The sequence below is a fragment of the Penicilliopsis zonata genome (genome assembly GCF_001890105.1).
Source record: "Penicilliopsis zonata CBS 506.65 unplaced genomic scaffold ASPZOscaffold_1, whole genome shotgun sequence".
Lineage (NCBI taxonomy): Eukaryota > Fungi > Ascomycota > Eurotiomycetes > Eurotiales > Aspergillaceae > Penicilliopsis > Penicilliopsis zonata.
In genome coordinates this window covers 2904297-2929479 of record NW_019208911.1, presented here as the reverse complement: position 1 = coordinate 2929479, position 25183 = coordinate 2904297, and the positions used below count along the sequence as shown (strand labels likewise).

Here is a 25183-nt window from a genome sequence, read left to right as displayed (position 1 = left end):
AAAAAAACCGTCTCGCTCTGGAGACGAAGAGATCTTGATATGTTTCGCAATAGGTGTGTTTTTGCCCCCCTCCCCCTCCTCTGTATGTCCCCGCGCTGACTCTGCGTCTTTCCCCCCCTTTCCTTATCCAATAGAAAAACCTCCCAGAAACCAGACGATGATCTTATTGCGAAATTTAGAAAGGTTTTCCCGGATGTTGTCTCGACGAATTCGCCGGGAGCGAACGGCCACGAAGGGCCGATCAACCACCACCCAGGCGTAGATGCGACGAATACAAGGTGTGTGTGTGAAATGGATATTTCAAAGCCTATTTCTAGAAAAGAATGGCCAATCGGCTGACCTTGTGAGGCCCAGAATCGACCACGAAGACGTGAAGATGAACGATCCGACCCCCCGCGCCCCTCAAGACCTTCGGTTCAGTCCGTCGTTCATAGATCCGAACTCATACGCCTTTATGCCGCTCGCAAACCAGGTGCCGGGCTACTACACACCGAATTCGGGGGGATTGGGAGCCGTGTTCCACAGCCAGGCGGGCGACCTGCACACGCCGACCCTGGGATTGAACATGATGACGCCACTGTCGTTGCCGCACCATGTTCCCAGCGTATCGTCGAACCACAGTCATGGCGCCGGCCACATGGGGCTGGAGAACCATTTCAGTCCCCAATTTGCCCAGCAGCCGTTCCAGAACATCAATCCCTTCGCCCAGCAGCCTTCGTACGCGCCGAGTGCATTCCTGCACCATCGCGATTCGTGCTACGACCCGATGGATCCCTCGTGCGACGAGTCGTCGCTGAATGAGATGGATCTCCATGTCAATCCTACGGCACAGTTTACCCCGGCGACCAGTGCATTTGTTGATCGCACAGATATCTCTGGACTGGAGGGAGAGAGGTAAATCATGTCTCAGGAGAGGAGTGTTTGGTTTCTCGTTTGGTTTCCAATACCTAACAATTTTTTGTGACAGATTTCGGTTCAATGTGACCCTGCGCGCCCCGACCGCAATGATCAAGCATCCCGCAGAGATTCCCATCACATACCTCAACAAAGGCCAAGCATACTTGCTTTCGGTCATCGACCTGGCGCCGCCGCCACTCCCTGTGGCTGCGTCGCAGCCCGTCCGGTATCGGACATATATCCGTGTGTCCTTTGAGGAGGCTGAGCAGCGGTCGAAACCCGCCGCGTGCTGGCAATTATGGAAAGAAGGCCGAGGCTCGAACGAGGCGCATCAGCGGGGCGGCAAGCTCCTCGCAGTGGAATATGTGGATCCCGTCCAGGGCGGCGACGACGATCAGAAACGCCGTCAGGTCCAGCTGGAGAAGGCTTCGTTGGACGGTTTTTGCATCACATGGAGTCCCAACTCGATGACCGGCGCCTCGGACTGCTCGGTCTCGGTGCGGTTCAACTTTCTCTCCACCGACTTTAGTCATTCCAAGGGCGTGAAGGGGATCCCCGTCCGGCTCTGCGCCAAAACCGAACTGCTCTCGCCAGACGCCGGTGACCCTGGTGGCGCGGCGGACCCTGCAGTAGAGCTAAGTTACTGTAAAGTCAAGCTTTTCCGGGACCACGGCGCCGAGCGCAAGCTGTCCAATGACATTGCCCACGTCAAGAAGGCTATCGAGAAACTGAAGCAGCAGATCGCCCAGGCGGAGTTGGGCGGCGGTAATTTTGGCAAGCGGAAACGCGGCAGTACGGCCGTCGCGCTTAAACCCACCGACGACCGGCCGATTAAGATGGCCAAGCAGCACCACAGGCGTACCTGGTCGATGGACTCGCAGAGCGAAGGGGCGGACAAGACGTGCCTTGAGGACGACCTGCACTCGAAACTTGCCATGATGCAGGACATGTTCACCTCCACCCGCCCCCTGAGCGTCTTCGGCCTGCGCGGTGAGGACCACGACGACCCGGACCTCTACCCTGTCTACCTACCCGGCGATCAGCAGCCGCAGCTGGAGCCCCTCACTCGTACCAACACTTTTGACTCGCGACCCAGTATCGACGCGGGCTCGACCGCGTCCATGCTGTCCCCCTCGAATAGCAGCACGTCGGTCAACTCACCGCGTCGGCAACTGCCCGGCTCGCAGTACGATTCCGGCTACAATGGGTCGCAGGAGAGCCTCATCAACCCATCAAACTGCCGGCAGGCGTGGTCCGAACAGCCTAGCGACCGCTTGCTCTTGAGCCATCCTACCAAGGTCCAAAAACATGCGGGTAACTCAAAGCTCTCCACGGGATACATTGAGGCTATCGACATTGATCCGACGTACCGCCCGCCCGCCGAATGTGACCCAAAACCAAGTATGTCCACCTCTATATATATATATATATATATATATTTCTCTCTTACTAATTGAATAGTTGCCTGTTTTTATGTTCGCTTCCCCGGTGACGACAAGCAGGACGACTACTACCGAGCGATATACCTGACTGAGCGGACGGTACGCGACCTAATGGACAAGATCTCGGAGAAACAGAAGATCGACCCCGATCGAGTCAGTCGCGTCCTGCATGTCAACCAGCGCGGGCTGCGGATCATGGTCGATGACGACGTGGTTCGTGAGCTGCCAGATGGTCAGGACATGGTGGCTGAGTTCTCCGAGGCTTCTGCTGCAAAACATACCGAGCCGAGGGGCTACGAAATCAAGCTAACGTATTAATCTTTCTCTTCTCTCCCCATACTCCACACTTATTTCTTTTTTTCTTCTTTTTTCTCTTTCTTCGATCTTCGACATGACTGTGATATACGGGTACAGGCTAGGCTTATTCTTGGGCGTTGAATACGGAGACAATACACGAGTCCCCGGGCAATGATACCATGTTCTATTATGATTACGGCGGTTCTTCTTCTTTTTTATTTGCATCTTCTCCATTTATTCCCTATTTTTTTTAACTTCTTGCGACGCATGCGATACACGAGTCGGGACGAGCAATTCACTTATATACCAATGTTCTTTTTTTTTTTTCAATCCCGTCGACTGTTACTGTTGGTGTTGGGCTATATATGACATACCCTTGTACAGCTTTTTCTTGTCTTCGACGTGGGGTTTTGTTCTTCATTTTCTTATTACTATCTTTTCTATTCCTGCTCCTGTGCTTCGATAATGCTGGCTGCTGGGCTGTACTGCTGGACTTATGCTGCCCAGAATGTGAGAGAGAAGAAACATAGGACTCCACATAGGAAGGATTGAAATATATACTACAGATATGAGTATAGGTACAAATACACGATGACCTATCAAGATTCTTTACCTAGTTCAGAGTATATACTTAACTAGTTACTATCTAAGGGAGTAAAGAGTGGGTGGGGTACACGATGATCTATACTCCGTGCATTGTATGTAGGATGCGGTCTAGACCCGACAATAACTGAAAGGAAGGGCACGGCATGATGAATTATGGAGTTGACTAGTTCCTTGACCCCTCTAGAAGAATCCATACAAGACGTGAGCCGCCTACGTCGCTTCGATTAGTGTGGATGGCTAGGAAATAGAATCCATGATACTAGTGCCTACGTGGTATTATATACCTTACAGTCATACACTAGTATATACAGTATATTACGGCTCGGTAGATACTTAGATAACTAACTTGGTACTAGTTAACTAACTAACAAGGTAACTAGTTACTAGGTAGGTATGTAGTAGACTTTCAACTATCTCTCTGTATTGTGGAGTGTGGATTCCGTACCTAAACTAATGCACAGCCATTTTTTAGCCCGTGTGTGGCATAGGGTAAGCCCGGCCTACACATGGATATGATGTCATCAGCCCCCCCCCTTTCCTGGCACTGATCAACCTCAACTATTTCCTACTCTGTCAGTAACAATTGACTAGCTAGTACAGTAGGATTTAATTAGTTTTCTATGTAGTGTACTGTAGTATACTGTAGTGTCTTATATTAATTTCACACCTTCAACTAGACTGTAATAAGTAACCACGGAGTACCTACCTAGGTAGGTAGTAATATATGAGGGAGTATGTACATAACCGACTATGTCATAGCAGCGGCTCGTGCCGGCCGTTGTTGATGCTCCACAAGGTCCAGCCCCCAGGTCGATCCACCGTCTTCCCACTGTTTGGGTCCGCCATGGTACTCCGTACCTTAGGTATGGATTAGTAGTTCCCCCGTTGAAAATTTCCCGATCACCCCCCCTGGAACCATTCATCGGATCGGGATCGGAAAAAATGAAAAAATAAATAGATAAAAAACTTTGCCGAGATGATCCATGAGGGTACGGAGTAGTAAACTCGTAAACTCTACCCACTGTGTTACTACGTACCTAGGGTAGGTTAGGTACCTTTCATATTGGTAAACCTTTACCCCTCCAAGACTGTCCAACCACATCCCGTGGAAGTCAGTTCCTCACGCACGGACAGTACGGAATATAACTTCCCGCTCTCGGCTAGAGAAGCGTACCAGTAGTTAGTAGTACCACTCTCTACATGGTTGGGTATTTCAATACCGTACTCCGTACGTATGTACGATCGTATTAGTACTTTGGTAGTTACCTACTACCTACCTACCTATACCATCGGTAGTTAACTAGTACCCATCGGTATTATCTAGAGTACTACGTAGTCTGACTCGATCATCAGTTTAGATCCGGATCGAACCGATCTGATCTCGATCTCGGTCTAGCGGTGGATAGGCTTGTATACAAGATCTATTCCACGCACTACCTGCGTCTACAAGAACGGTTTTCTACAAAATATTATAGTTGATTGCAAGAGCATCAGGATAGTTTGCCAGTAACATATAGTTAAATCATGAAACCTTAGGTGCCTATTACCTACTAGGTAGGTAGTATCTTAGCTAGTGGAATCCTGTCATGTCAGTCGAGTTGTGGTTATACTTATATTGAACCACTATATTCTGCCACTGGCCAGGTTCTAGACACTGACACGAGGTCGAGTCTAGGTTAGGATACTCCTCACCAGATAGGGAGAGATTCTTATAGGAATATCTTAATGGTTATGTAGACAGGAGTTTTAAGCTGATAGGTGTTTCTATAGTAATAGCTAGATATACTAATTATCTCGGCAGCATAGCATACTCACTATAAGAGGTATAGTGAATTTAGATTATGATAGCCTGCCTAATTTTACGCCTGGCTACTAGTTATCTTATAAGCTTATATATAAATATTCACTATCTAGTAGCTAAATATCAACTATACTAATATAGTTGCACCTTGGTAGATTGGTGGTTGCGTCGTACCTAATAATATAGATGTTTATCTTATATCCATATAGTATTATCATCTACTTCATTAAGAAATATATAACATAGCTAGAAAACTATATAGGTACCCTCCTATGTTGGTGTGAGTGATTCCCTAGGTAGCCCTTCCTCTTTTGGATGCTCCTTCCTCTTTCACTGGAAATCACCTGGGTAACACCTTCTTTCCCTCTCTCACACAGGCTTCTCTCTTCCCTTCCTCTTCTCTTCCCTTCCACTCTTCCTGGCTTCAATCTCTCTGTCATCCATCTCGTCTGTCTCCAGCCTGCTCGCATCTCAATCTTCTTCTTCCAACACTTCGTATTCGGCTGCACCACGTTCAAAATGAACGTCAAGATGTCTCTTCGGATCTTGTTCCTCTTGCTCACCTGGCTCTCCGTGCTTTTGGCCTTCTCTGCTGGTAGGTGTCTCTTTCTACCCTGGCAGTCTTATCTTTCTCTAGCATAGTCTGGCTCACATTTATGCCCTCAGGCCTTGGCGACGAGTCCAACACTGTGTCCCTCGTGGAGCCCGGTGTTGGCCAGCCTGACGGTGAGCTGCTAATGCCTCGCGCTGTCAATATTAACCTCGTGCGTCGTGACTGTAAGATCATCCCGTTCGAACCTGCCCTGTTCGTAAGGTAGTTTTCTTACCTTGCCTAGCTTCTGTCATTACTGTCACTACCACCGTGTGTGAGACCTCTGCGTCCAAGGAGACTTCGACATCAGGCCATATCGCAACTGTGTCCACGGTCGCCCCAATTACAACCAGTGAGGGCCATTCAGGAGCTTCTTCCACTTCCACTTCCATCACCAGTGCAAGCTTTGCCTCATCGGCTTCATCTTCTGCGGACGGAGTGACTACCCATACCACCGCCAGCTCACACACCACCACTGAAGTGCCTACTATCTCACATACCACAACTGAAGTGCCTACTAGCTCCCACACCACGACTGAAGTGCCTGCTCCTGGCTCCCACACCACCAGTACCAGCAGCAGCACCCACGAGCCCTCCCACACTTCCGCTCCCAATGATGCTTCTCACCATCAGGGCGTGAAAGCTTCTGTGGTGGCCTTGCTGGCTGGACTTTCTGGATATCTTCTGTTGTGAAACCACACAAGTAAAGCAGGATCGGACACATCTCTTGTCACCCCGGTATGGCTTGCCTACACTTATTGTGTTCTCATGGCGACTTGCCTACTGGTTCTAGCTGGCCTGGGAATTGTGGTGACATGTTTCTGTTCATTCCGATTTCATTTGATGGTAAAGGCAATGGCTTGTTGCTCTCAAAACATTGATATTTCTGTATCTGCTTGATAGCTTCACAACATGGAAACAATTCACTCTGACAATATCAATTAGAGAAATATCCGTCCGTAATTACTGCAATACATTACTGTCCCTCTCTCTCTCTCCCTCTCTCTCTCTCACTGTTGCAAAGCCAACTGGACTTGGGTATCTCCTAAAATTCAAACAAATATGATCATCCATCAAGACATTGGAGTAGACGAATAGACTTGGTGACCGATAATCACGTTGTATATTCTCCAATGCTGTCATTTGGGCATTACAAGAAGCTAGAGAGCTGGGCCAGACCGCCTTGATGAACCCTGCGGATTAAAATGCGTGTGTGTGTACATTAATGGGAGGGGCTGCACGGTAAGAGAAAATACTTCGTTCCGGTCCAGTATAACTCCGGGGGAAATTATCCCATGTAGGTAAATGTTACTCCCTCCTATCTATCCGATTCGCCCAGGGCCTCAATCTTCTTGCCCAAGGCGCAGATCCGGCACCCCTCGCCGACCCGGTCGCGCAGCAGCCGCGCCGTGATGACTTTTGGCCCGACCGTTCGCGACGTGGAGGCCAGGTATGTATCTGCCGTTGGGGTGCGGGTGGGCGGCGGGGAGGACCGGGACGAGGGTAGCTGGGATGAGGGCGGCGGGTGGAGGTGGGAGAGGTGAAAGACGTGGCCGCAGGCGAAGCCTACCAGGATTTCTTTTTCTAGAAAAGAAAGGCATGTAAGCTTCTGTCATGCGAATAGGAAAGAAGATGGTGAGATATATTACTTACCATTTGCTTGGAATGGGGCGTGGCAGCCTCCACAGCAACCAGGTTGAAGACCGGACGGTTTGGTCGTTTCGGTGGGGATTAACGGGTCCTTGCTCTTGTCCTTGTCCTTGTCCTTCTCTTCTCTGTTGGTGGGCTCGGCAATGTTGAATTTGATGCCTCGTCTCTGGCCCCGACGCAGAGAGTCCATCCCGAGCGCAACCTCGCTTTGCAGGACTTTGGCTGCCCCTTGGCTGATGCTGGCTTGGAGGTCATGTTCGCGGATCATGCGGGTCAGACCCTCTCGTAGCCCTTCGATCTCGAGCCCGCTGGGGATACGTCGGACGAGCTTGATGGGGTCGATGGCCGTGCCCCCTTCCACCAGAAGCCCGTGGATGAACCGGGGCTTGTCCATGGAATAGTCCAGGAGGTCTTCCCATAGATCCGGGTCGTTCTGGGATTTGGCAAAGGAGATGGCTTGTGAGACGTCTTGCAGATCGGAAAGGATGAGATTTAGTGCCTTCTTCGTCTGGCCCATCTTGGACAAGAGGTAGATCAGCTCCGGCGTATATCGACGCTGTTCACAAATCGCCGTGGCGCTGTCAAAGGCATACGAGGTGCTGATCTGCAGGAATTCCATCAAGAGGGTGCGGTCATACTCTGCAAAAAGCTCCACAGCCGTGTCGGCAAACGGATCGATCAACGCCTTGCCTTCGTCTGCGGCAAGCCTATTAGCTGCGTCTCGATGGACACCGCGACCTCGACGAAGTTTGACACCCTCGTGAAAAAGCGACTCTCCTCGCCAAAGCGCACGCAGATAGAAGTATAAAAAGACCAATCGGTTGGCAGCTTGGAGTTGGCTGACTACTGTCTGCGGGGGAACGATGCCCGTGTAAGCTTCGCCCACGAGCAGCTTGATCGGCTCGGCTGTGATCTCTTCAAGTTCTGTGATTGGCGCCGACTTGATTTGCTGCTTGGAAACGCGGATGGATATGAACGCAGGGATGTCGTCGGAAACGGCATCTACTAAGCGATGTTCGCGGATGAGGGACATCGCGGCATCCCCATCTTGGAGATGAATATAGCAACGCAAAGCTTCGCGATAATGGCCTGCTGCGAGAAAGAGCTTGGCGAGACTCTCCATCAGTAAACGCCAATCATCTGATTCGGAGGCGATTTCGTTCGACCGGATGTGGTCCTCGATCGCCACAGTAACCCCGTCGACATCGAAAAGGTCCAGCGGCCATGTATCAAGTAGTTCTTTGAGTCGCGCTGGGTCTCGAGTAACGTAGTGTCCAAGAATGACTTCATAGATCTGAGAAGACAACGGCGGGTGGAGGTCCGTGGGAATATGTGTGGTGATCTCGGCGAATTTCTGAGCCTTTATAAAGACCCAGGCCCAATGGTCCCATCTGGTACCCGTCTGCAGAACCCGGCAACAGGTCTCCGCTGCTTCGTCCCATTCCCCCCCCTTAATGAGCTGGTCAATCCATTTTTCGCCGATCCTGCGTTTCTCCTGCTCGGCAACCGTATTCACATTTCGTCCGATGGTGGTGACCGATGATCTTTCATCTGCGAAAAATTCGCCGAGACTGTCTTGAGATCCTGTCGGTTCATCAAATAGAGCATCGTTATACTCGCTCGTAGATCCAGCCGCCTCTGGATGCTCGTCAAGGAGCTTCCACGCCTCCTCATACTGACCATGGGAATCCAGCCACGCTAACCGATCTGAAAGGTCTCGTTTCACTGCAACAACACAGTCGTATGGGCTGTGGATAAATATTTTTGTGCCTTCTGCATTCGCAGCATCCCTGATTTCTTTCGGCAGTAGCTCATCGTTTGAGAGGCGTCTAGATGCGAATGAGCTGGGAGCTTTACTAGAACCTCTCTCCCGACTTCCACTTGTGTTGCTGCGAATGCTAGCGCCAGAGCTGAAGAGCCGGGCCGGGTACATAGTCGCATCCCAGAGGCCATTTCCTAGAGCTCCCAGCGCACCTCGTTGTGCGATATTTATTGGGGTCTTGAATGGAGGCAAGACGCTCATGTGGTAATCTGATGGCGCGAGGTTCTCATATCGGCTGACCGCAAGCGTATCAGCACTGACTTCTTCTTTAGTCTCAATATTGATGATACGGAGTTCAGGCTCCAGGCCCTTTTGTCGGCGGTTTCCACGTCGAGAGCTCTCGTCGTCCTCAATGTAAGCGAGGACCATGAGAAGACTGGGCGTATACATTGAAATGCCGGATATAATGCAGTCGGTGCGTAAACTAGTGTTGGAAAGCCAGTCAGTAAGCATAAATTTTCACCGGTATCAAGACCAACATACATGGCTGCAACCTCCGCAGAGCCCAGTCTCGGTTCTTTGGCATTCTTATTTGGGCGATCGGGGAAAACATTAATGACCCAGACGGTTCCACCCCATCCCACTACGAGTTTCTCTGTGCTCTCTGCTGTGGGAAGTAGCTGGGACAGTGTCTCTCTTGATGAGTTTCCCGTCGGCGGAGAGCCGTCGTCCTTGTCGAGAGAGGTCATATCGATCCACTCTGCCCTTGCTTTCCAGACCCCGGCCATCTCTTCCCATCCAGTACTGTTCGGTCGATCTATGTGACTGACTCGTTTCCACGCGAGATCCAAGTCTGCGGAGTCGAGATGTAGGTTTGACCGCATAAGCTTAATCCCTTCCTCATTGACCCAGACAACGTATTTGCCCGAGAGAGACCATTTAATTGTACTGATCGCGCCTTCTCCACTGTGCAGAATTGTATCCTTCCCATTGTTTCCCCCCAGCCCAATGGAACCCAGCCAGCTGGAAGCGGTAGCCGCTGCACCTCCCATCGTTGTCGAGTTCGTAGTCGTACCCACACGGCCACCGGTCGTAAGTATGAGATCCCCAGCCCGACCGCCCGACAAGAATGATTTATCCTGTTTATACTCGGGAGAAAGCGCAACAGCTTGGACTGGTCGTCCGAAATTCCGGAGAAGAACATCTCTCGGATCCGTTAACGAGGCCACACAAACGTTTCCATCAATCGATGAGGTAGCAATGTGTATGGCGTTGGAACCGGTGGAAACAAGAGCTGCTCCCTGATAACCCTTTGGTTGGGCACTGCGAGAAACAAAGGAGCTCGATGAGGACCGGATTGAGCCACGGTCATCGGCAGAGAGCCGAGCGATGGCATCGATCTTGACAGTAGACACGGGAAGAGGGAACGGCGACACAGATATAGACGTCACGCTCGCTGAGTGTGCATGATAGACGCGTACCGGCTGCAATTGCGGCAGTGATAAGACATGCTGTAGAATGGAGAGTTGAGCCCACGAACACCAAGTGTCTCACAATTCATCAGAAAAAGCTTACGATGTTCCCATTATGTGTCCCAATGATCTTTATAAAACCGTTTCCGTTTAGTTCGTATCACTATTGGGGTTCGTTATGGGCTTGCATACCATCTTGTCCCCCACGGTAAGAAACGAGCTCGTGGCGTCTCCATTGCGGTAAACAGACCCGATCTGTTTCGTCAGATATGCATATTTGAGCTTTGGTTCCTCTTCCTCCTCTTCCTCCTCTTCCTCTTCATCGTCGTTATCATCCTGTTCTCCGTCATCTCCTCCCTCATCGTCGTCTTCAGAGCTGTGCTGCTCGCCACCCTCGTCGCCGCTGCCCGGTCCACCCTGGGTCGACTCATCGCGCTGCTCGTGTTCGTCATTGGTGGCCTGCACTGTTGATGTTCCCTGCTGCTCCAAGTGGGCTTGGCTGGCGCTCTCCACCTCTGTCGCGCCAGGCGCGTCCATGGCCAGAGTCTTGCGTGTCCCAAGCGATCAAGCTCGGCGACGCAGGGCTATGTCATACCTGGGGTTGATATGCGGCAGCTCGTTGGGTTGGGGCGCCATCATGACTAAGCGGGCCTGGCTTGGCCTCCGTCTGAAGATCCAAAGCTGTCAACGACTTTGGCCCGCCTCTTACACGAGTCAGAGGGTTCGGTCTCGGTTTGGACAGACGAATTGGTGCTACGAATTGCTAGATTTCCTCCACGATGTTTACGACTCAATATATCTGCTCGGCGTGCAGACGGCCCTCGGTTTTTCGACTAGTGAGGCGGCCGCAAAATCATTATATTCATGCGTCGTCGTCACTTCATCTTCCGCGACGAAAGGACTTCTTTTCTTCCAATGCCTACTTGAGCCAGAAAAATTCTCCACCAGAGAATAATGCAGATTCCGTGGGTGAATCGCAGAAGCAGCGGAGGAGAGCCGGGAGAGGCCCTGCAGCACCGACATCCTTGCGAAGAGTTGCAGTGGAGGCTCAACGATCAAAGGATGGGTTCTTGTCTAGATCACAATTGAAGGATAATGGAATATATCAATTGAAGGTAGCCGAATATGACTCTTTTTCGCAGCGTCTCGATTCTTTGCTAACACCGTGGTGCTACCGAAAGAAAACAGTGACTGCGTACGCTGTAGCTGAGCAATTCGACATCCGCAAAGTCAGAGAGATCCTTCAGGAGAAAGGTTACGAGCCAGACCCGTTCGAAACTGGTCTATACCCACAAGTTGTCCATATACAAGTGCCCCTGGACTCGATTCGTCGGGTGAGCAACCCCGCAGCAACAGACTTGTCCGCGGACGAGGTCGGAGACGTTTTTGTTTTCCCTTCGGGTACGGTGGTGGCGTGGTCGCTTCCGGAAGGATTCACGTCGTTCCTGGCAACAAGGACATTGTTGCCCGCGGCCGAAGGCGCCCATGTTGATGACGTGGAGACAGAGGACCTTGAATATGTGGAAGACTTGCAGCGGGACAACAGTAGTATCAAGGGCGATACAATCATCCTTGGTACACTTTCGGAGGCTTCTCAGGATCCAGGACTATTGTCCCGGCCGCGGCAATCCGTGGACACTGTGTTGACAAAGGTCGCTTTCTCCTCTGGGTTAGCACGCAGTACGAAGCTTGCCGTGCTTGAACGTCTCCTGTCGGACTATTTCGAGTCTACCAGAGCTATCCCTACACTTATGTCCAGAGGCGCTCGTCTTCCTTTCACGCGAGACTTTATCCTTCGCAAGACAGGCCAACTTCTCAGCGTACGTGCGCAATTGAACCTCTATTCAGAGCTCACGGACTCGCTGCCGGATATCTTCTGGGATAGTCGACACGACCTCGGTTTAGAAGGTTATTACGAACAAGCCGGACGAGCTTTGGATGTCGGGATTCGGATAAAACTCCTAAACGAAAAGATGGACTACGCGCAAGAGATAGCTAGCGTGCTCCGCGAGAGACTGAGCGAGAAACATGGCCTTCGACTCGAGTGGATCATCATTCTTCTTATTGCTGTGGAAGTCGGCTTCGAAGTCCTTAGGCTTTGGAAGGAGCGAATGCATGAAGACAGTCCTCAAAAAGAACAGCTTCATGAGTGATGGGGAAACGTATATACTTGGCTGGCTATTTTCGGCGAATTTGGTCGAACCGCATTTTGTATTATCATTTGAGATACCCTCCAATCTTGCATATGGAATATAGAAACAACCAGAAATATGTAGTCCAGCATACTATAACTACTCAAGGTTAACTATCTGAAGCACTTTGTAGACCAGACGAAATGCCCTTATTAGTCATCAATAACTAGCGCCTTCCAAGTAAGGGAACTGCCTGCAAGCTACGCCTAAACGGGTGACGCGGTACTCACGTGGAGGCAACTATGAGTCTCTCCTGATGACAACAATTGAGACGTCACCTGAATGCAATCAACCTCAACTGCCTACTTCATACAGCTGAACCAAGAGTAATACCTGTGATCTTTTTTCTATACTTGATGCCATGTCAGCAATGAGCAAAGTTCCTGGGCCTCAGAGGATCCTGAAGGCGCTAACCAGCTCTCTGGGGCTGTCCGCCTTATCAGAGCTCCAGACCTCACCCCACGGATACTCGGCATGCAATAGAGCAGATCTCAGCTGCCAGACCAAATACGATGGACAGAACCTTTGCTGCTTTAATTATCCTGGTGGACAGATGCTCCTGACTCAATTTTGGGATGCCGACCCTGCCATTGGACCGGATGATTCCTGGACGATTCACGGGCTCTGGTGAGTTCATAAAGCGAGACAGGGAGATATGCAATAGACCCTTCCACTGAACTTGAACTCTGACTTCATGAAACTTCAGGCCAGATCACTGTGATGGGGGGTTTGATCAGTACTGTGATTCGAAGAGACAATACAGCAACATATCACTCATACTAATTGACGCTGGTCGAGGAGATCTCCTTGACTACATGGGGAAGTTTTGGAAGGATTTCCGTGGTGACGACAATTCGCTTTATGAACACGAATGGAATAAGCATGGAACTTGTATCAGTACTTTGGAAACCAAGTGCTACTCCGATTACTTGCCCCAGGAAGAAGTAGTGGATTACTTCAACAAGACAGTCGAGATATTCGAAAAGCTGCCGTCTTACGAGGTTTGTCTTGGAAGTGTCCTGTAGGTCCGATAGTCGGTGGACTAATGAACACTAGTTTCTCGCCAATGCCGGCATCGTCCCATCTAACAGCGATACTTACGCTCTTGCTGACATTGCGAACGCTTTGCAGAAGGGCCACGGTGCCGAGGTCACGGTCCGGTGTCGTTATGGCGCGCTGAATGAGATATGGTATCATTTTAACATCGCCGGCCCTCTGCAAACCGGAGATTTTGTACCTTCGGCGCCAGGTCAGGCACCGTGTCTATTCCGTTCCGTCAGACCACTAACTTATCCTGTCAGATGGTATGAAATCAAACTGCCCGGCAACTGGCATCCGCTACAAGCCCAAGCGGCCTAAGAAGGAACCTTCTCGAACGAGCCCCGGATATCCCAACCCAACAGGTACCGAGCCGCCCTCCACCAATAAGGGCTATCTGAAAGTGTCGACTATGGGCCAGGCACGTGGCTGCATAATCAGCCGGGGCGAATGGTTCGTGTCCGGAACTTGTGCCACGTTTAGAAGCAAGAAGATCGATGGTATGTCATTATTCTGGCGGCTGCTATACCCAATCACACTTGTGCAAATATCCTAACTCTCCAATTTGGTAGATGACACATTCGCTTTGAGTTCAAGTAAAGGTCCATGTACCTTTGAGCAGAACATCTTCGAATGCGGACCTCTTGTCACCAGTCCAAGCACCTTCAGCGTAAGTTTTCCCTCAAATTTTTCCATTTCCTGCAGAGAAAGTCCTCTAAACGATTTTCCAGATTGAAAGCGGCAAGCTTTCCTACCAAGGCAATACTACTTTCTTCGCGGACAAGGCACCGAAAGGTGCTACCAAGAGCAAGATCTTTGCAGCCCAAGATGAGCATCAGATTGAATTAGAGATCAAGTTGGTTGGGTTTTAGACTGACAAGCTGGACGGCGGGTTATAGAGAAGACGCATAGATTGAGCCATAAAGTCAGGTTGTGTATTCTACAGCCACTGCTTAGACGATTCTGGGAGTTCAATTACCTCGGGACTACGCAATTGAATGATATTATTAAGACATACACACACATATATATATAAAGATGCGGTTAGTCGGCAAGGATTGGATTGCTAGGGAGCTAGAGTACAAGTTATGGAAACACCACTAAGGGATTAAGTGTCTAGGAGCGAGAGAAAAGAAGAAGAAAAAAAATGGGAGAGAGGTGGAAGAGGAAAAGGAGGCAAAGTATGGCTATCAAATAGATTCATTGAATATGGAGACAATGATCTTCGAAGCGCGACATGGAAGGGCATGAGGTCATTACAGACAAAGGAGAGGCAAAAATGAGATAAAAAATCAAATCAAATGAGCAGATGAGAACAATTAAGATATCCGTCCAACTCCTCGTATGACCCAGAGCAAGAGTGCAGGTACAAGTGTGAGTACAGATTTCTTTTTTCATGCGCCGAAAACAAAATCAACCAGCAGAGAGGTTTAGGTGCCGGGAAAAATATGTTGAAAATAGAACCACGGCATATTGACAAAATCAGAGAAAAAAAAAGTAGACCCCGGAAATAAAAAAAGGAAAGCATGGGAAAAAAAACAGAATAAAGCGAGTTGCAGGTTTTTGATCAGTCATATTTGTCGATCGTAAAATCGTTGGTCAGAGAAAGCACGCAATTTATCGTCTCGAAGTTGGTACATAGAAAGTCGTCGTCGTACGGAGAGGGTGTTTCGTAATCATGGAAATCAGTCATTTGCATTGCGCACATTGGTAAGCATCATTATCGTCGTCAGGAAGGAGTTTCATCGAGGTCGTCAATCAATGGAAAAAGATATCCGTGGGCTGTTCGTCTGCCTGGAACTGGAAGGAGAAGAATTCGTCCGATGCAGCAGACTCATTGGTCGAGAATGACTTGCCATAGAATAGATTCAGACCGGTATCAAATCCTGGCACGGTGACATAGTCAGGGAAGTGGGCCATGTCAGGGCTCTGAAGGCCGAGATCGTGCTTGTCGAAGTCCGTCGGGGCCTCCTGGCTGATGAAGACGTCAAGCTCAGATCCAATAGATGAATCGGTGAGGGTTGGGGCACTAGGAGGCGAAGACATGGTGTGAGAACTCGAAGACATGATTGCGTCGTTGTCCATGAAAGAGATCGGCTCAATCATGTTAAAGGTGGGCTCTTCGAGGATCTTTTCTAGAGCTCGACCAGACGTAGGCAGGGATGGGAGTCCATCTTCGGTGCCAGGCGTGAGAGAACGATCGCTTTTGGAAGCCGAGGACCTGGCACTGGTGCTGGCGTGAGGAGAAGCAGGTGGAGTGAATGTCAATACACCCGGCTGGATTGAGTAATCAGGGGCATGGAAGGCGGGAGCATCCTCAAACGGGCTTGAGCACCGGATACTCATGCTGTCGAAGATGTCGGAAGGCGGTGAATTGTGTGACGAGTCAGATCCAGTCACAGAAACGGAGGAGGACTTTGCAGCGACTTTCTGACGTGTACGAGATGCCTTTTCCTGCCTTTCTTCCAGTTCAGGTCTCTGCTTCTTGGGACGGCCACGCTTGGTGGTCTTCCGCACAATTCCCTTGTATCCGCCGATGCACATTCCTCGCTGTCTGTGGCGAGTCAACGCATCGTGTCTGGCGAAGACATTTCCGCAGAGACACTCATAGGGCTTGTCCCCAGTGTGAATCTTTGCGTGCCGCTTCAGGTCGTGTCCTCGGACGAAACACTTGTTACAATGGTCGCATTTGTACTGGCGGTCACCCAGGTGAGTTTGGACGTGCGATTTAATGTTTTCCTTCCGGCCAAATCTTCTCTCACAGCCAGGGTGCAGACACACCCACTTGCCATCCTCAGGGTCTGGACCATGAATGTACGAGGCGATCTCATCGATGGTGATACCGGTTTCTTTGATCGACGCCTGCACTCGGTTATCCAGGTTGAGGCTGTCGATGGTTGCAATGCGAGGAGACAGCTTTGCTTTCACCGGAGATGAAGCAGGGGTTGAGACGGATGGTTTCTTCGGACTGCTATGACGGGGGGTCATGGGATAAATTGGCAACTTCTGTAGCTGTTGGACTTTTTCCTTGGGAGACGGCATAGCCGCCATTTCCGGGGATGAATAGAACGACGACGATGCCGACGACGACGATGACGACGAAATGCTAAACTGATTCCGTGTGTGGAGACGAGGTGCGGAGCTTTCAAGACTAGATTCATACCTGCCATCAAAAAGATCAAGACCGTCAAGTTCAAAGGACGCGTTATTCGAAGGGGATGAAACCTCAAACTTCTGCTGGGCTGAAATGGCTCCGGGCACTCCCTGGAGCGATCTTGCTCTTTGCATGAACGAAGGATCAGATACATGGGGGACAGAAAAACATTGACTCTTGGTTGGCGACACCTGGACATTTCCTCGGTATGTAGCAATTTCCGCCGAGGTCCTGAACGGGGTACTTGCCGGGGTCATAGGGAAATAGCCTGTCAAACTGGTTAGAGAGAGAAAAAAAGCTAAGAGCGATTCCTACTTCTCCTTCGGCTAACTTACTAGTATTCATTTGCTTAGTGGGAGTCTGGGGCCGTGATGTGCGTGGGCTAATATCAGACTGGATAGATTGAACAGACAGTCGTCGCAAACCGGCTTGTTGAGGAAACGCCGCCATGTTGTCTTGCATCCACGCTTGAGAGGCATGGTGAGTAGTGTAGAACTGGGAATTGTTCCTCTGCTGATCCATGCGTTCAAGGGCAAGTCTCAGAGGCTGGTTTGTAGAACCAGAACTGTTTGGACTGGCGACCTTTGGCTTAAGGCATGCGAGTGTCGGATCGTTTTCATTGCTGTAATGGTTGGTCGAGGCTCGCAAGTCGTTTCCATTGAAAAGCTGTCTGTCGGCGATGTATAGCATGGTCGACGGCTTTTGCATCTGGGCAGGCACCGGCTGATGTTTTAGGCGCTGCTGCTGTGCCTCTCGTAAGACCTGTTGGGGTTGCTGGTATAGCATTTGGTTAGTATTGCTCGGAAGTGCACCATCCTTGACCGTCTTCAACAGCTGGGGCGGCAGCGACCGCGAGTCAAGACTCTGTCCTCGGCGATGAGCGTTATATCTCTGCAAAACGGGCCCGGGAAGACTGGGTGCTTTGGCAGCTTCGAGTGCCGAGGGAGTCGAGATCTGGCGGCGGTGCTGCCGGTGTCGCTCGTGCAGCGTACTGTGGGGATTGGCCAGCATCATGTATGCGACTGACCACACGACTGCCGAGATACGATCGGTCGATGGCGATTTCTGTAGGCCGAGTTGATGAGCTGCCTGTACCATACTTGGGGATTATGACGACGGCGGCGACGACGACGACAAGAAGCACTTACCTTTCGAGGGTATTGGGCCGTTCGGTTGGGCCAACCAAGGACCGAAACAATTCTGTATCACAGTGTCAGTCGGTGGACTTCTTCCTTCAGCGTGAAAAAAGAAAAAAAGAAAAAGAAAGCGCGAGTTAAGAAACTAGATCGCCCCCAGCCCTCCTCTAATCGGAGATTTGCGACGCGATTTCTTCGTGCAGGCGGTTCAGATCAACGAATGCTCAGAGACGAGGCGGATAAGGATATTCGATTCCCCACGCGATGGGAGGCTTCGGAAGGCGAGAGAGGGTCTGGAGAGAGGAGGAGGAGGAATAGGGAGGGGTAATAGAGGTATTTAGTTGATCTTACAACCAAGGGAGAGGATGGAGAAGCTGAAGCTATCCAGATCTATGCCACGGCTCAGATCAACAATAGGCCTGTTTCCCTGGCAACGAGGCCAGTCGAGGCGTCCAGGAAACGGATCCCGCTTGGCATTGACCTGCAATTAACCCACTGTCAGCGCATGTGGATCGGCTCCGAACATCGAACAGGAAGATTAAAGTGGTCCAGAGGGCGGTTAGGATGTGCGATCTTGACGATTCGGTCCGCACCTGCGCAAGGAGGATTTTTCCCTCCCAGCCTCCCCTACTTCGACCATCGCCGGATGTTCCAGCCTCCTCCCAGCCACCCTGGATATTCTCTCCCGAGGGGGTTTCATCCTGTGAGGGTCTCATTATTTGTTTACGGTCATCCCTTCCCCTGCAATAATGGCCATAATAATTGCTTCAGGATTGCAGGGGAGCCAGGGCCCAGCAAGGTTGGCTTGACTACATCATCGTAGCTATCTTGCTGCTCTACGGAGCAACTACGGAGTAACTAACAGGTAACTAGTTAACTAACTAGAGATAGGAGTGTCGTCATCTCTCCATAGCTTGAGAAACTAGTGCTCTTCTTTAGTTATTTATTATTATTGAGCCGTAGTAAGTGGGTTGTTAATATCGCGATTTATTATTGACTATTTTTACTTTATTTATTTGAGTATTATTACCACGTGATTGATTTGTCATGTATTATGTAACCCTGATACTCGGGGAAATCATACTCCGTATTCCGTAGAAAGCCGCTCGGAGTCGGTGACTCGGGAGTCGGTGGGTCCCCGTTCACGTGACCACACAATCATTTTAACGAGGCGTGCTCCGCCCGCATACAAAACTTTTTTCGGAATCGTCGCACCAGAAGGTTGAGGAAGACAACTCTTGTCGAGGTGAGTCGCCCTGAACCGCATGATAGATATCATGCATAGCATCCTCGTTTCTTTGTCGCCAGCATCATAAAGATGCTGATGGAAGGAAAAAAAACCGGGTTAACATGCTTACTGACGCCGTACTAGGCCTTCATCCAAGATGCAGATCTTCGTCAAGACCCTTACGGGCAAGACTATCACCCTCGAGGTTGAGTCGTCCGACACTATCGACAATGTCAAGTCCAAGATCCAGGGTACGTATTCTGCTCACTGCATGAGTGATTTTCCAAAATGGCATCATCTCTTAACATCCACTCTACAGACAAGGAGGGAATCCCCCCGGACCAACAGCGTCTGATCTTCGCCGGCAAGCAGCTCGAGGATGGCCGCACCCTTTCGGACTACAACATCCAGAAGGAGTCGACCCTGCACCTCGTGCTCCGCCTGCGTGGTGGTGGCAAGAAGCGCAAGAAGAAGGTCTACACCACTCCCAAGAAGATCAAGCACAAGCGCAAGAAGACCAAGCTTGCCGTCCTCAAGTACTACAAGGTCGACGGTGATGGCAAGATCGAGCGTCTTCGTCGCGAGTGCCCCGCTCCCGAGGTATGTTCAGACACTACCTTTCTTTTTCTTTATGATTGGAATTACTAACAGAATCTAGTGCGGTGCCGGTGTCTTCATGGCCGCCATGCACAACCGCCAGTACTGCGGCAAGTGCCACCTCACCTACGTCTTCGACGAGTCCAAGTAAATTTTCCATACTTGGTAGAAGTTGCGGGAAGACAGGCTTTATGGTAGCTACTTTTTTTTGAATGAAAAAAAAAACATCCATAATTCTTGTCACTTGTTGCTGTCCAACCGTAGATACCTAGCAAGCCGTATTTAGATGCGAGGTTTCATCTAAATCCTCCCCTCAAGTTATCATACTTGCTTTCGGGGAAATCGAGCGCATTCCACGACTGATCCAGCGCCGCCACACCACCCACCCCCTCGACAAAGGTACCGATTAAGCTGCCGTCCGTCTTTCTGGCCGCGGGTCCGCCTTTATCGCCGCTGCTCTCCCACCACATGCCCCCGCCTAGCCCGTATCGCTGGATAAAGTCGACCTTCTGCTCCGCCATAGAAACGTTGTCGTACGAGATCAGGGTGCGCGAGCCAGCGTCGTAGCTCCACGACGCCCCGACTTGCGCATCCAGTTGTTCCATGGCTCCCGGCCGCGGCAGTGCCTTGTAGTCCCACACGCCTTGCTCCCAGCTTCCCTCGCCGGTGCCCGAGAACGGCGCCCCGAGGCCGGCCGTGTTGGTGAAGGCCCGGCCGTACAGCGGCATCCCTAGGATGATCTTCGAGGGTGGCACACCACCTACCTGTGTGTAATGGGCCAACGCGGCAACAGTCGAAAAGGGTGTCGATGCTGGGCTGTTGGATGACGGATAGAGATTCGATTGGTGCCCCGCAACACTGTCCCAGCTGCCCGCGTAGTCGTAGGCCATCAGGTTGTAGAAATCAAGGTATGGTGTCATTTGGGGGAGCCTGAGCTTGGTGTAGTTTTGTGCGCCTGTTGGTCAGTATTAGCACCACTCTGGCGAAAGAGCTAGGTATGCGAGAGGAGAAAACGTACCAGCCGGGCAGGCAATCGTCAACAAGAATTTCCGGTTTGGGCCAGCTGCTCTATCAAGAGTCTGGCTTCCGTCAGTCTATGGAGGGCACAATAATGAGCAAGTATCGAGTGTCACTGACCTCACGACATTTCTGTAGCAGAAGCACCAGATGTTGTGCCTCGTTATCATCTATGCAGTTAGCTTAACGGATTGATTCCGTCTAGCTTCTCTGAGAGTCGTACCTTTGGGATATTCCCAGTCAATATCCAGACCTTGTAGCCATTAGCGGACCGGTAATTGTAACACAGGGAGCGGTTCAAACTTGCCATCAAATCCTAAATCCAAGACCAGCCGGGTAGCCGTCTCTGCGAATCTGGTTCTGCCTGCGTCCGAGCTCGCGGGCTGCGCAAAGTTTGACGAGTAAGTCCATCCTCCGATCGAGAGTAGGACTTTAAGCTTCCGGTTCTGTTGCTTCAAAAGGAACAACTGCTTGACGCAACCGTAGACGTTGTTGCCGGTGTCGTTCCACGAGTCGGAGGGGTAGTGTTTCTCGACGTCGGACCACGAATCTGTCAGGTATCTACATTGGTAGTGGTCAGCAAGGAAAGATCAGCGTAGAATAATTTCTCTACTCACACCTCCCCGCTCTCGGGACGAACGTTGGCGAAGGCATAGAGAATGTGAGTGAGTTTGTCTGCAGGCAGGTCTTGAGGATTGTGATTCCGGCCGTAGATTGCCTGTTCGTTTCAGTATTAGTCATAGCTAGCCTCCAGCTAAGCTCGGCTGCATCATACCCAGTTGACAAAGTACGCCACAGATTTCATTTCAGACATGGCGGGTAGTCCGGACTCGTGGGTGTGAAAGACTGCAAGCAAGACAACAAGCGGTGTCAGCAGTAGTAGAAATAGATCAGTAAGTCGAAATGACGCCACAACGGTACAATGTCTTTTTAAACAAATTAATCTGCCGACTAGGTACTGTTGGCTGTGATGCAGTCCTAAGATACGAAGTACTCTCTCTGTGATTACTCTGTAGATGCTATAAATATCTACCGTCGGTGCCTGACATGCGTCATTGGTCGGATTTTCAGAATGGCGGTGCAGAATTGTGGCTGTGGCGGGGTAAATAGTGTGGCTTGGATGTCATCCCAACTTACGCCGTACGCAGGGGACCCCTGAGAGGTGTTTTGAGTATTTCTTGGTATTTGCCAGGGTCTTCACTGGTCAGATCTATAAATACAACGCTTATGGATATGATCCAAGGAGATGAGCAATATTCCTTGCTATCAGTCTATAAAAAATGACCGGAAAATCTTTTACCTGACATATCGACTGGTGACAGATATAGAGATAGGTTATGGAATGCTGAGTATGCCTGTGAGGTAATTATGAATAAAGATCAACGTGTTAATAGAGAGTGCGCCTTTTTTGAATGTGGTGAGCTCATATGATATAGAAAAATACTACTGTATTATGCCCAATATACGTCTCCTGAATCATAGACACCCAGACCTAATATATGGTGCGATAAAGCATGGAAAACCAGAGAGGCACCGGAATCAGAATCTCCTATCAAAATGGCCCAGTACACTGCGAATAGGGACCCCATTTGTGACTACAACTGAATCTAATGAGGATGTCTTCAACATGCGAGGCTCCACCTGCATGGTTAGAAGCGTTCCCAGTCATGAATCTGGTCAAGAACCCAAGCCTAAACAGCGTGTGAGATCTGCAACATTCAACTGCAAGAGCATCAATTATAAGAAGAAGATCAAAGATATTAAAGAAGAGCTGCTCATATGTAGGAAGGAAGTTTCATGAGTATCAACATACCAAGGATAGATTGGACCAACGCCTACGGCCCCGTGTTGATCCCTACTGACTCTCATGTACCCAATATCATGCCTGGTATTTACCTAGGCATCTACTTTGCTAAATGAGGTAAGTATAGTTTGTTCAACTCCCTATTTTCTTGATCACCAGGTCTTCACGGTTCAGATCTGCAAATACAGAGCTCATATATGGTCTGGGTAGATAAGCCATATTCTTATCAATCGATACAAAATAACCGGAAATTTTATGCGAGGTATGAAGGGCGACACTTCAGGCAGGAGTGTGAGACCCAAGAAAGTAGGGGCATGATACCTTTTAAATGTGTGCTGTCCGAGGCGCAACGGCCTGTGGCACATGAGAACAGTATAAAGAGGCTGGGATTCTTGCCTGTCAAAATGCTCTCATTCAGACACAGACTCCCTCTTTCCCACTCCAGTGACCTTTCAGGAACTTGATCCTCTCTTGCTTACAGCTGACTCTTTCATCATATTCGAACAGTGCGTTACCGCAACACAAGAGCTATGGGAAATTGTCCTCATCATTCAGAATGGGACGACTTCGACATTGACGGGTTCCGTGTCAATGTCTTGCCATTGAAGGAAGGCTTCCTCTGGGAGCATCCGACTCCTATCCCCCCTTATTTCTGGGGTGGCAGCGAATTTGACCAGAGGAGAGACGACGTCTTTCCTATCCATAGCGGCTATGCGGAGGTTCGTGGCTTCATCGACGACGGTGGGACTAAAGCGGTAGAGCGAATCACGACCGCGGCTCTGGGATTCGTGACGAGCGTTTTTGATTCGATGGGCGACTCGGAAAGACCTAAGGGCAAGGGGAACCTAGTCCAGCTTCGACTATCTGATGATCTTCTACGATGGCGGCGAGAAAAGCATGATGCCGGCTATATCCTTCCCGCCAAGGGCAAAGGACTCAAAATGCTCTCTCCAGAAGTTCTCGAGATCTTGCGTGTTTCAAGATGGCCAATTGCTCTCACTCAGACCAGCTCATTGTTTGGCGTTGGTATTGCGAACTTGTTGATAGGTGCACATGATGTGCAGACACTCTTCTCAAATTACCTCATCGATATGGGCTTTTATATGGAACACGGCTACCATTATGTATTCCCGGAGTTTGAACCGTTGATTGAGAAAGCGAAGCATGATGCGCATGCTTTGCAGACTCTCGGGGGTGTGGAACGACGAGAGGCAGCCGCTCTTGGCATCAAATACATCAAAGGCAAGATTGCGCTGGAGGAACGGCACAAAGCCGACGTGACATATTATTCGGCGAGGATGGATCGTCGAACGGTGCAGATGGTGGGGATCTGTGAAAGTAGCCTTCTTGGAATGACCGCTGAAGCAATCACACGCGGATACGACGCCGGAGCAGCCTTTTCCGATCTTGTCTTCAGCAATCCTGCCACCGATGTCGTTGACGTTGGCAGCGATATTCTCAACTCCGAGGTTATGAACTCGTTCCTCAACACGGCGGACATCACCAGTACTGGAGTGGTGAGCGAGGAGGTGCTGAGGCGTGTCTACGATGCATGCGCCCATACAGGCGCTCGAGCCCTCACAGAGAGATGGTCCGAGCCCCTGGCACGCATGTGTTCAATGTTGTACCCATGGCACATCTGTAACGATCGCCATATGTTCCTCCGGCGGGCGATCCTCGGCTGGGAGAAGGTACGCAAGGTCCCATCTGAGCAACGCGAGGCCGATTTTGACGAGGCTTTCGACGAGGATTATTTCACGACTGGGTTCAGTCGGCCATTGAAGAACGCCTGCAGCGGAGGTGATGTTTGCGACGCCGTGTCACAGCTCGTGGCTAGCAACAAGCGTTCGCCGATAATAGCGGAATTGTGGAAGGCCATCGTCACCGATCCGCTCCAGTATGTTCGAGCCGGAATCGTGAGTCAAGAGCGGGAATCCGAACTCGCGGAGAATCTCCAGCTTACTGTGGCCAAGAGCTTCTCGCAAGGTCTGGTCCTTGAATTGGCATGGCTCATGGCGCATGCAGATCACCATGCGTGGCAGGTGAATTATCTCTTCGAAGCGGCCATGTTCGGTAGCATCCTCGATAGCGGCGCACTTGCCGGGAAGCTGGATAGAGCAGACAGAGGCACAGCATAGTATTATCCAAGATAGTAGATACTAACTAACTAGTAGTATTATAGTACGGTGGAATGGATATCTAAGCCTTACTCTGTACTCCGTAGTACTTCGTACTAACGACTGACTCACGACCAAGCTAGTATCCACTACGCCACGAACGTTGAAGTCATAATCGAAGAAATTAATACTACATACTTACGTGTAACTATCTAATCCCCATACTTACTAGCCTCAGGTACCTAAGGTGACTAACTACCTGCTAGTGCCCACTAAGCAATTTACCGTGACAGACACCAGCTGAACGGCGTCATAGCGAGCTCCGGTTGGCCTAAGGCATCTGCGGGCACGGAGGCCTTCAGCTGTCCTTGCACGGGCCAA

The 25183-nt window shown here is 50.3% G+C and overlaps 9 protein-coding genes across 9 annotated transcripts; 5 read left to right on the top strand and 4 right to left on the bottom strand.

Annotated features, from left to right (window-relative positions):
* Positions 1–39: 39 nt before the first annotated feature.
* On the top strand, positions 40–2657 carry ASPZODRAFT_12416 (hypothetical protein; the record flags this gene model as incomplete). The annotated part of the gene is made up of 5 exons (XM_022721388.1): positions 40–53; positions 135–278; positions 355–894; positions 968–2298; positions 2359–2657. The coding sequence occupies 5 exons, from the start codon at positions 40–42 to the stop codon at positions 2655–2657; spliced, it is 2328 nt and encodes a 775-aa protein (XP_022586112.1).
* Positions 2658–6953: 4296 nt separating this feature from the next.
* Positions 6954–11056, bottom strand: ASPZODRAFT_56678 (hypothetical protein; the record flags this gene model as incomplete). The annotated part of the gene is made up of 5 exons (XM_022728628.1): positions 6954–7219; positions 7289–9531; positions 9591–10558; positions 10623–10649; positions 10712–11056. 5 exons carry the CDS (start codon positions 11054–11056, stop codon positions 6954–6956), a joined length of 3849 nt encoding a protein of 1282 aa, XP_022586111.1.
* A 162-nt stretch (positions 11057–11218) lies between these two features.
* ASPZODRAFT_88147 (hypothetical protein) lies at positions 11219–12819 on the top strand. Its single transcript, XM_022730322.1, has 2 exons — positions 11219–11634; positions 11701–12819. The coding sequence occupies exons 1-2, from the start codon at positions 11299–11301 to the stop codon at positions 12670–12672; spliced, it is 1308 nt and encodes a 435-aa protein (XP_022586110.1). The 5' UTR covers positions 11219–11298; the 3' UTR covers positions 12673–12819.
* A 129-nt stretch (positions 12820–12948) lies between these two features.
* ASPZODRAFT_127698 (hypothetical protein) lies at positions 12949–15097 on the top strand. The gene is made up of 6 exons (XM_022721820.1): positions 12949–13338; positions 13418–13712; positions 13768–13960; positions 14013–14249; positions 14322–14419; positions 14481–15097. The coding sequence occupies exons 1-6, from the start codon at positions 13082–13084 to the stop codon at positions 14619–14621; spliced, it is 1221 nt and encodes a 406-aa protein (XP_022586109.1). The 5' UTR covers positions 12949–13081; the 3' UTR covers positions 14622–15097.
* A 295-nt stretch (positions 15098–15392) lies between these two features.
* Positions 15393–18272, bottom strand: ASPZODRAFT_423773 (hypothetical protein). The gene is made up of 3 exons (XM_022728329.1): positions 18052–18272; positions 17239–17968; positions 15393–17171 (listed from the first exon to the last, which is right to left on the bottom strand). Exons 2-3 carry the CDS (start codon positions 17915–17917, stop codon positions 15508–15510), a joined length of 2343 nt encoding a protein of 780 aa, XP_022586108.1. The 5' UTR covers positions 17918–17968; positions 18052–18272; the 3' UTR covers positions 15393–15507.
* Positions 18273–18301: 29 nt separating this feature from the next.
* ASPZODRAFT_127695 (hypothetical protein) lies at positions 18302–19073 on the bottom strand. Its single transcript, XM_022721819.1, has 2 exons — positions 18428–19073; positions 18302–18372 (listed from the first exon to the last, which is right to left on the bottom strand). Exon 1 carries the CDS (start codon positions 18753–18755, stop codon positions 18447–18449), a length of 309 nt encoding a protein of 102 aa, XP_022586107.1. The 5' UTR covers positions 18756–19073; the 3' UTR covers positions 18302–18372; positions 18428–18446.
* Positions 19074–19245: 172 nt separating this feature from the next.
* Positions 19246–20039, top strand: ASPZODRAFT_88139 (hypothetical protein). Its single transcript, XM_022730321.1, has 4 exons — positions 19246–19285; positions 19412–19518; positions 19587–19867; positions 19926–20039. The coding sequence occupies exons 2-4, from the start codon at positions 19425–19427 to the stop codon at positions 20013–20015; spliced, it is 465 nt and encodes a 154-aa protein (XP_022586106.1). The 5' UTR covers positions 19246–19285; positions 19412–19424; the 3' UTR covers positions 20016–20039.
* On the bottom strand, positions 19818–21749 carry ASPZODRAFT_127692 (hypothetical protein). Its single transcript, XM_022721818.1, has 8 exons — positions 21657–21749; positions 21499–21599; positions 21189–21442; positions 21105–21134; positions 21002–21051; positions 20883–20943; positions 19926–20819; positions 19818–19867 (listed from the first exon to the last, which is right to left on the bottom strand). The coding sequence occupies exons 1-7, from the start codon at positions 21693–21695 to the stop codon at positions 20161–20163; spliced, it is 1194 nt and encodes a 397-aa protein (XP_022586105.1). The 5' UTR covers positions 21696–21749; the 3' UTR covers positions 19818–19867; positions 19926–20160.
* A 981-nt stretch (positions 21750–22730) lies between these two features.
* Positions 22731–24889, top strand: ASPZODRAFT_127690 (hypothetical protein). Its single transcript, XM_022721817.1, has 2 exons — positions 22731–22802; positions 22896–24889. Exon 2 carries the CDS (start codon positions 23216–23218, stop codon positions 24821–24823), a length of 1608 nt encoding a protein of 535 aa, XP_022586104.1. The 5' UTR covers positions 22731–22802; positions 22896–23215; the 3' UTR covers positions 24824–24889.
* The last annotated feature ends 294 nt before the right edge of the window (positions 24890–25183 follow it).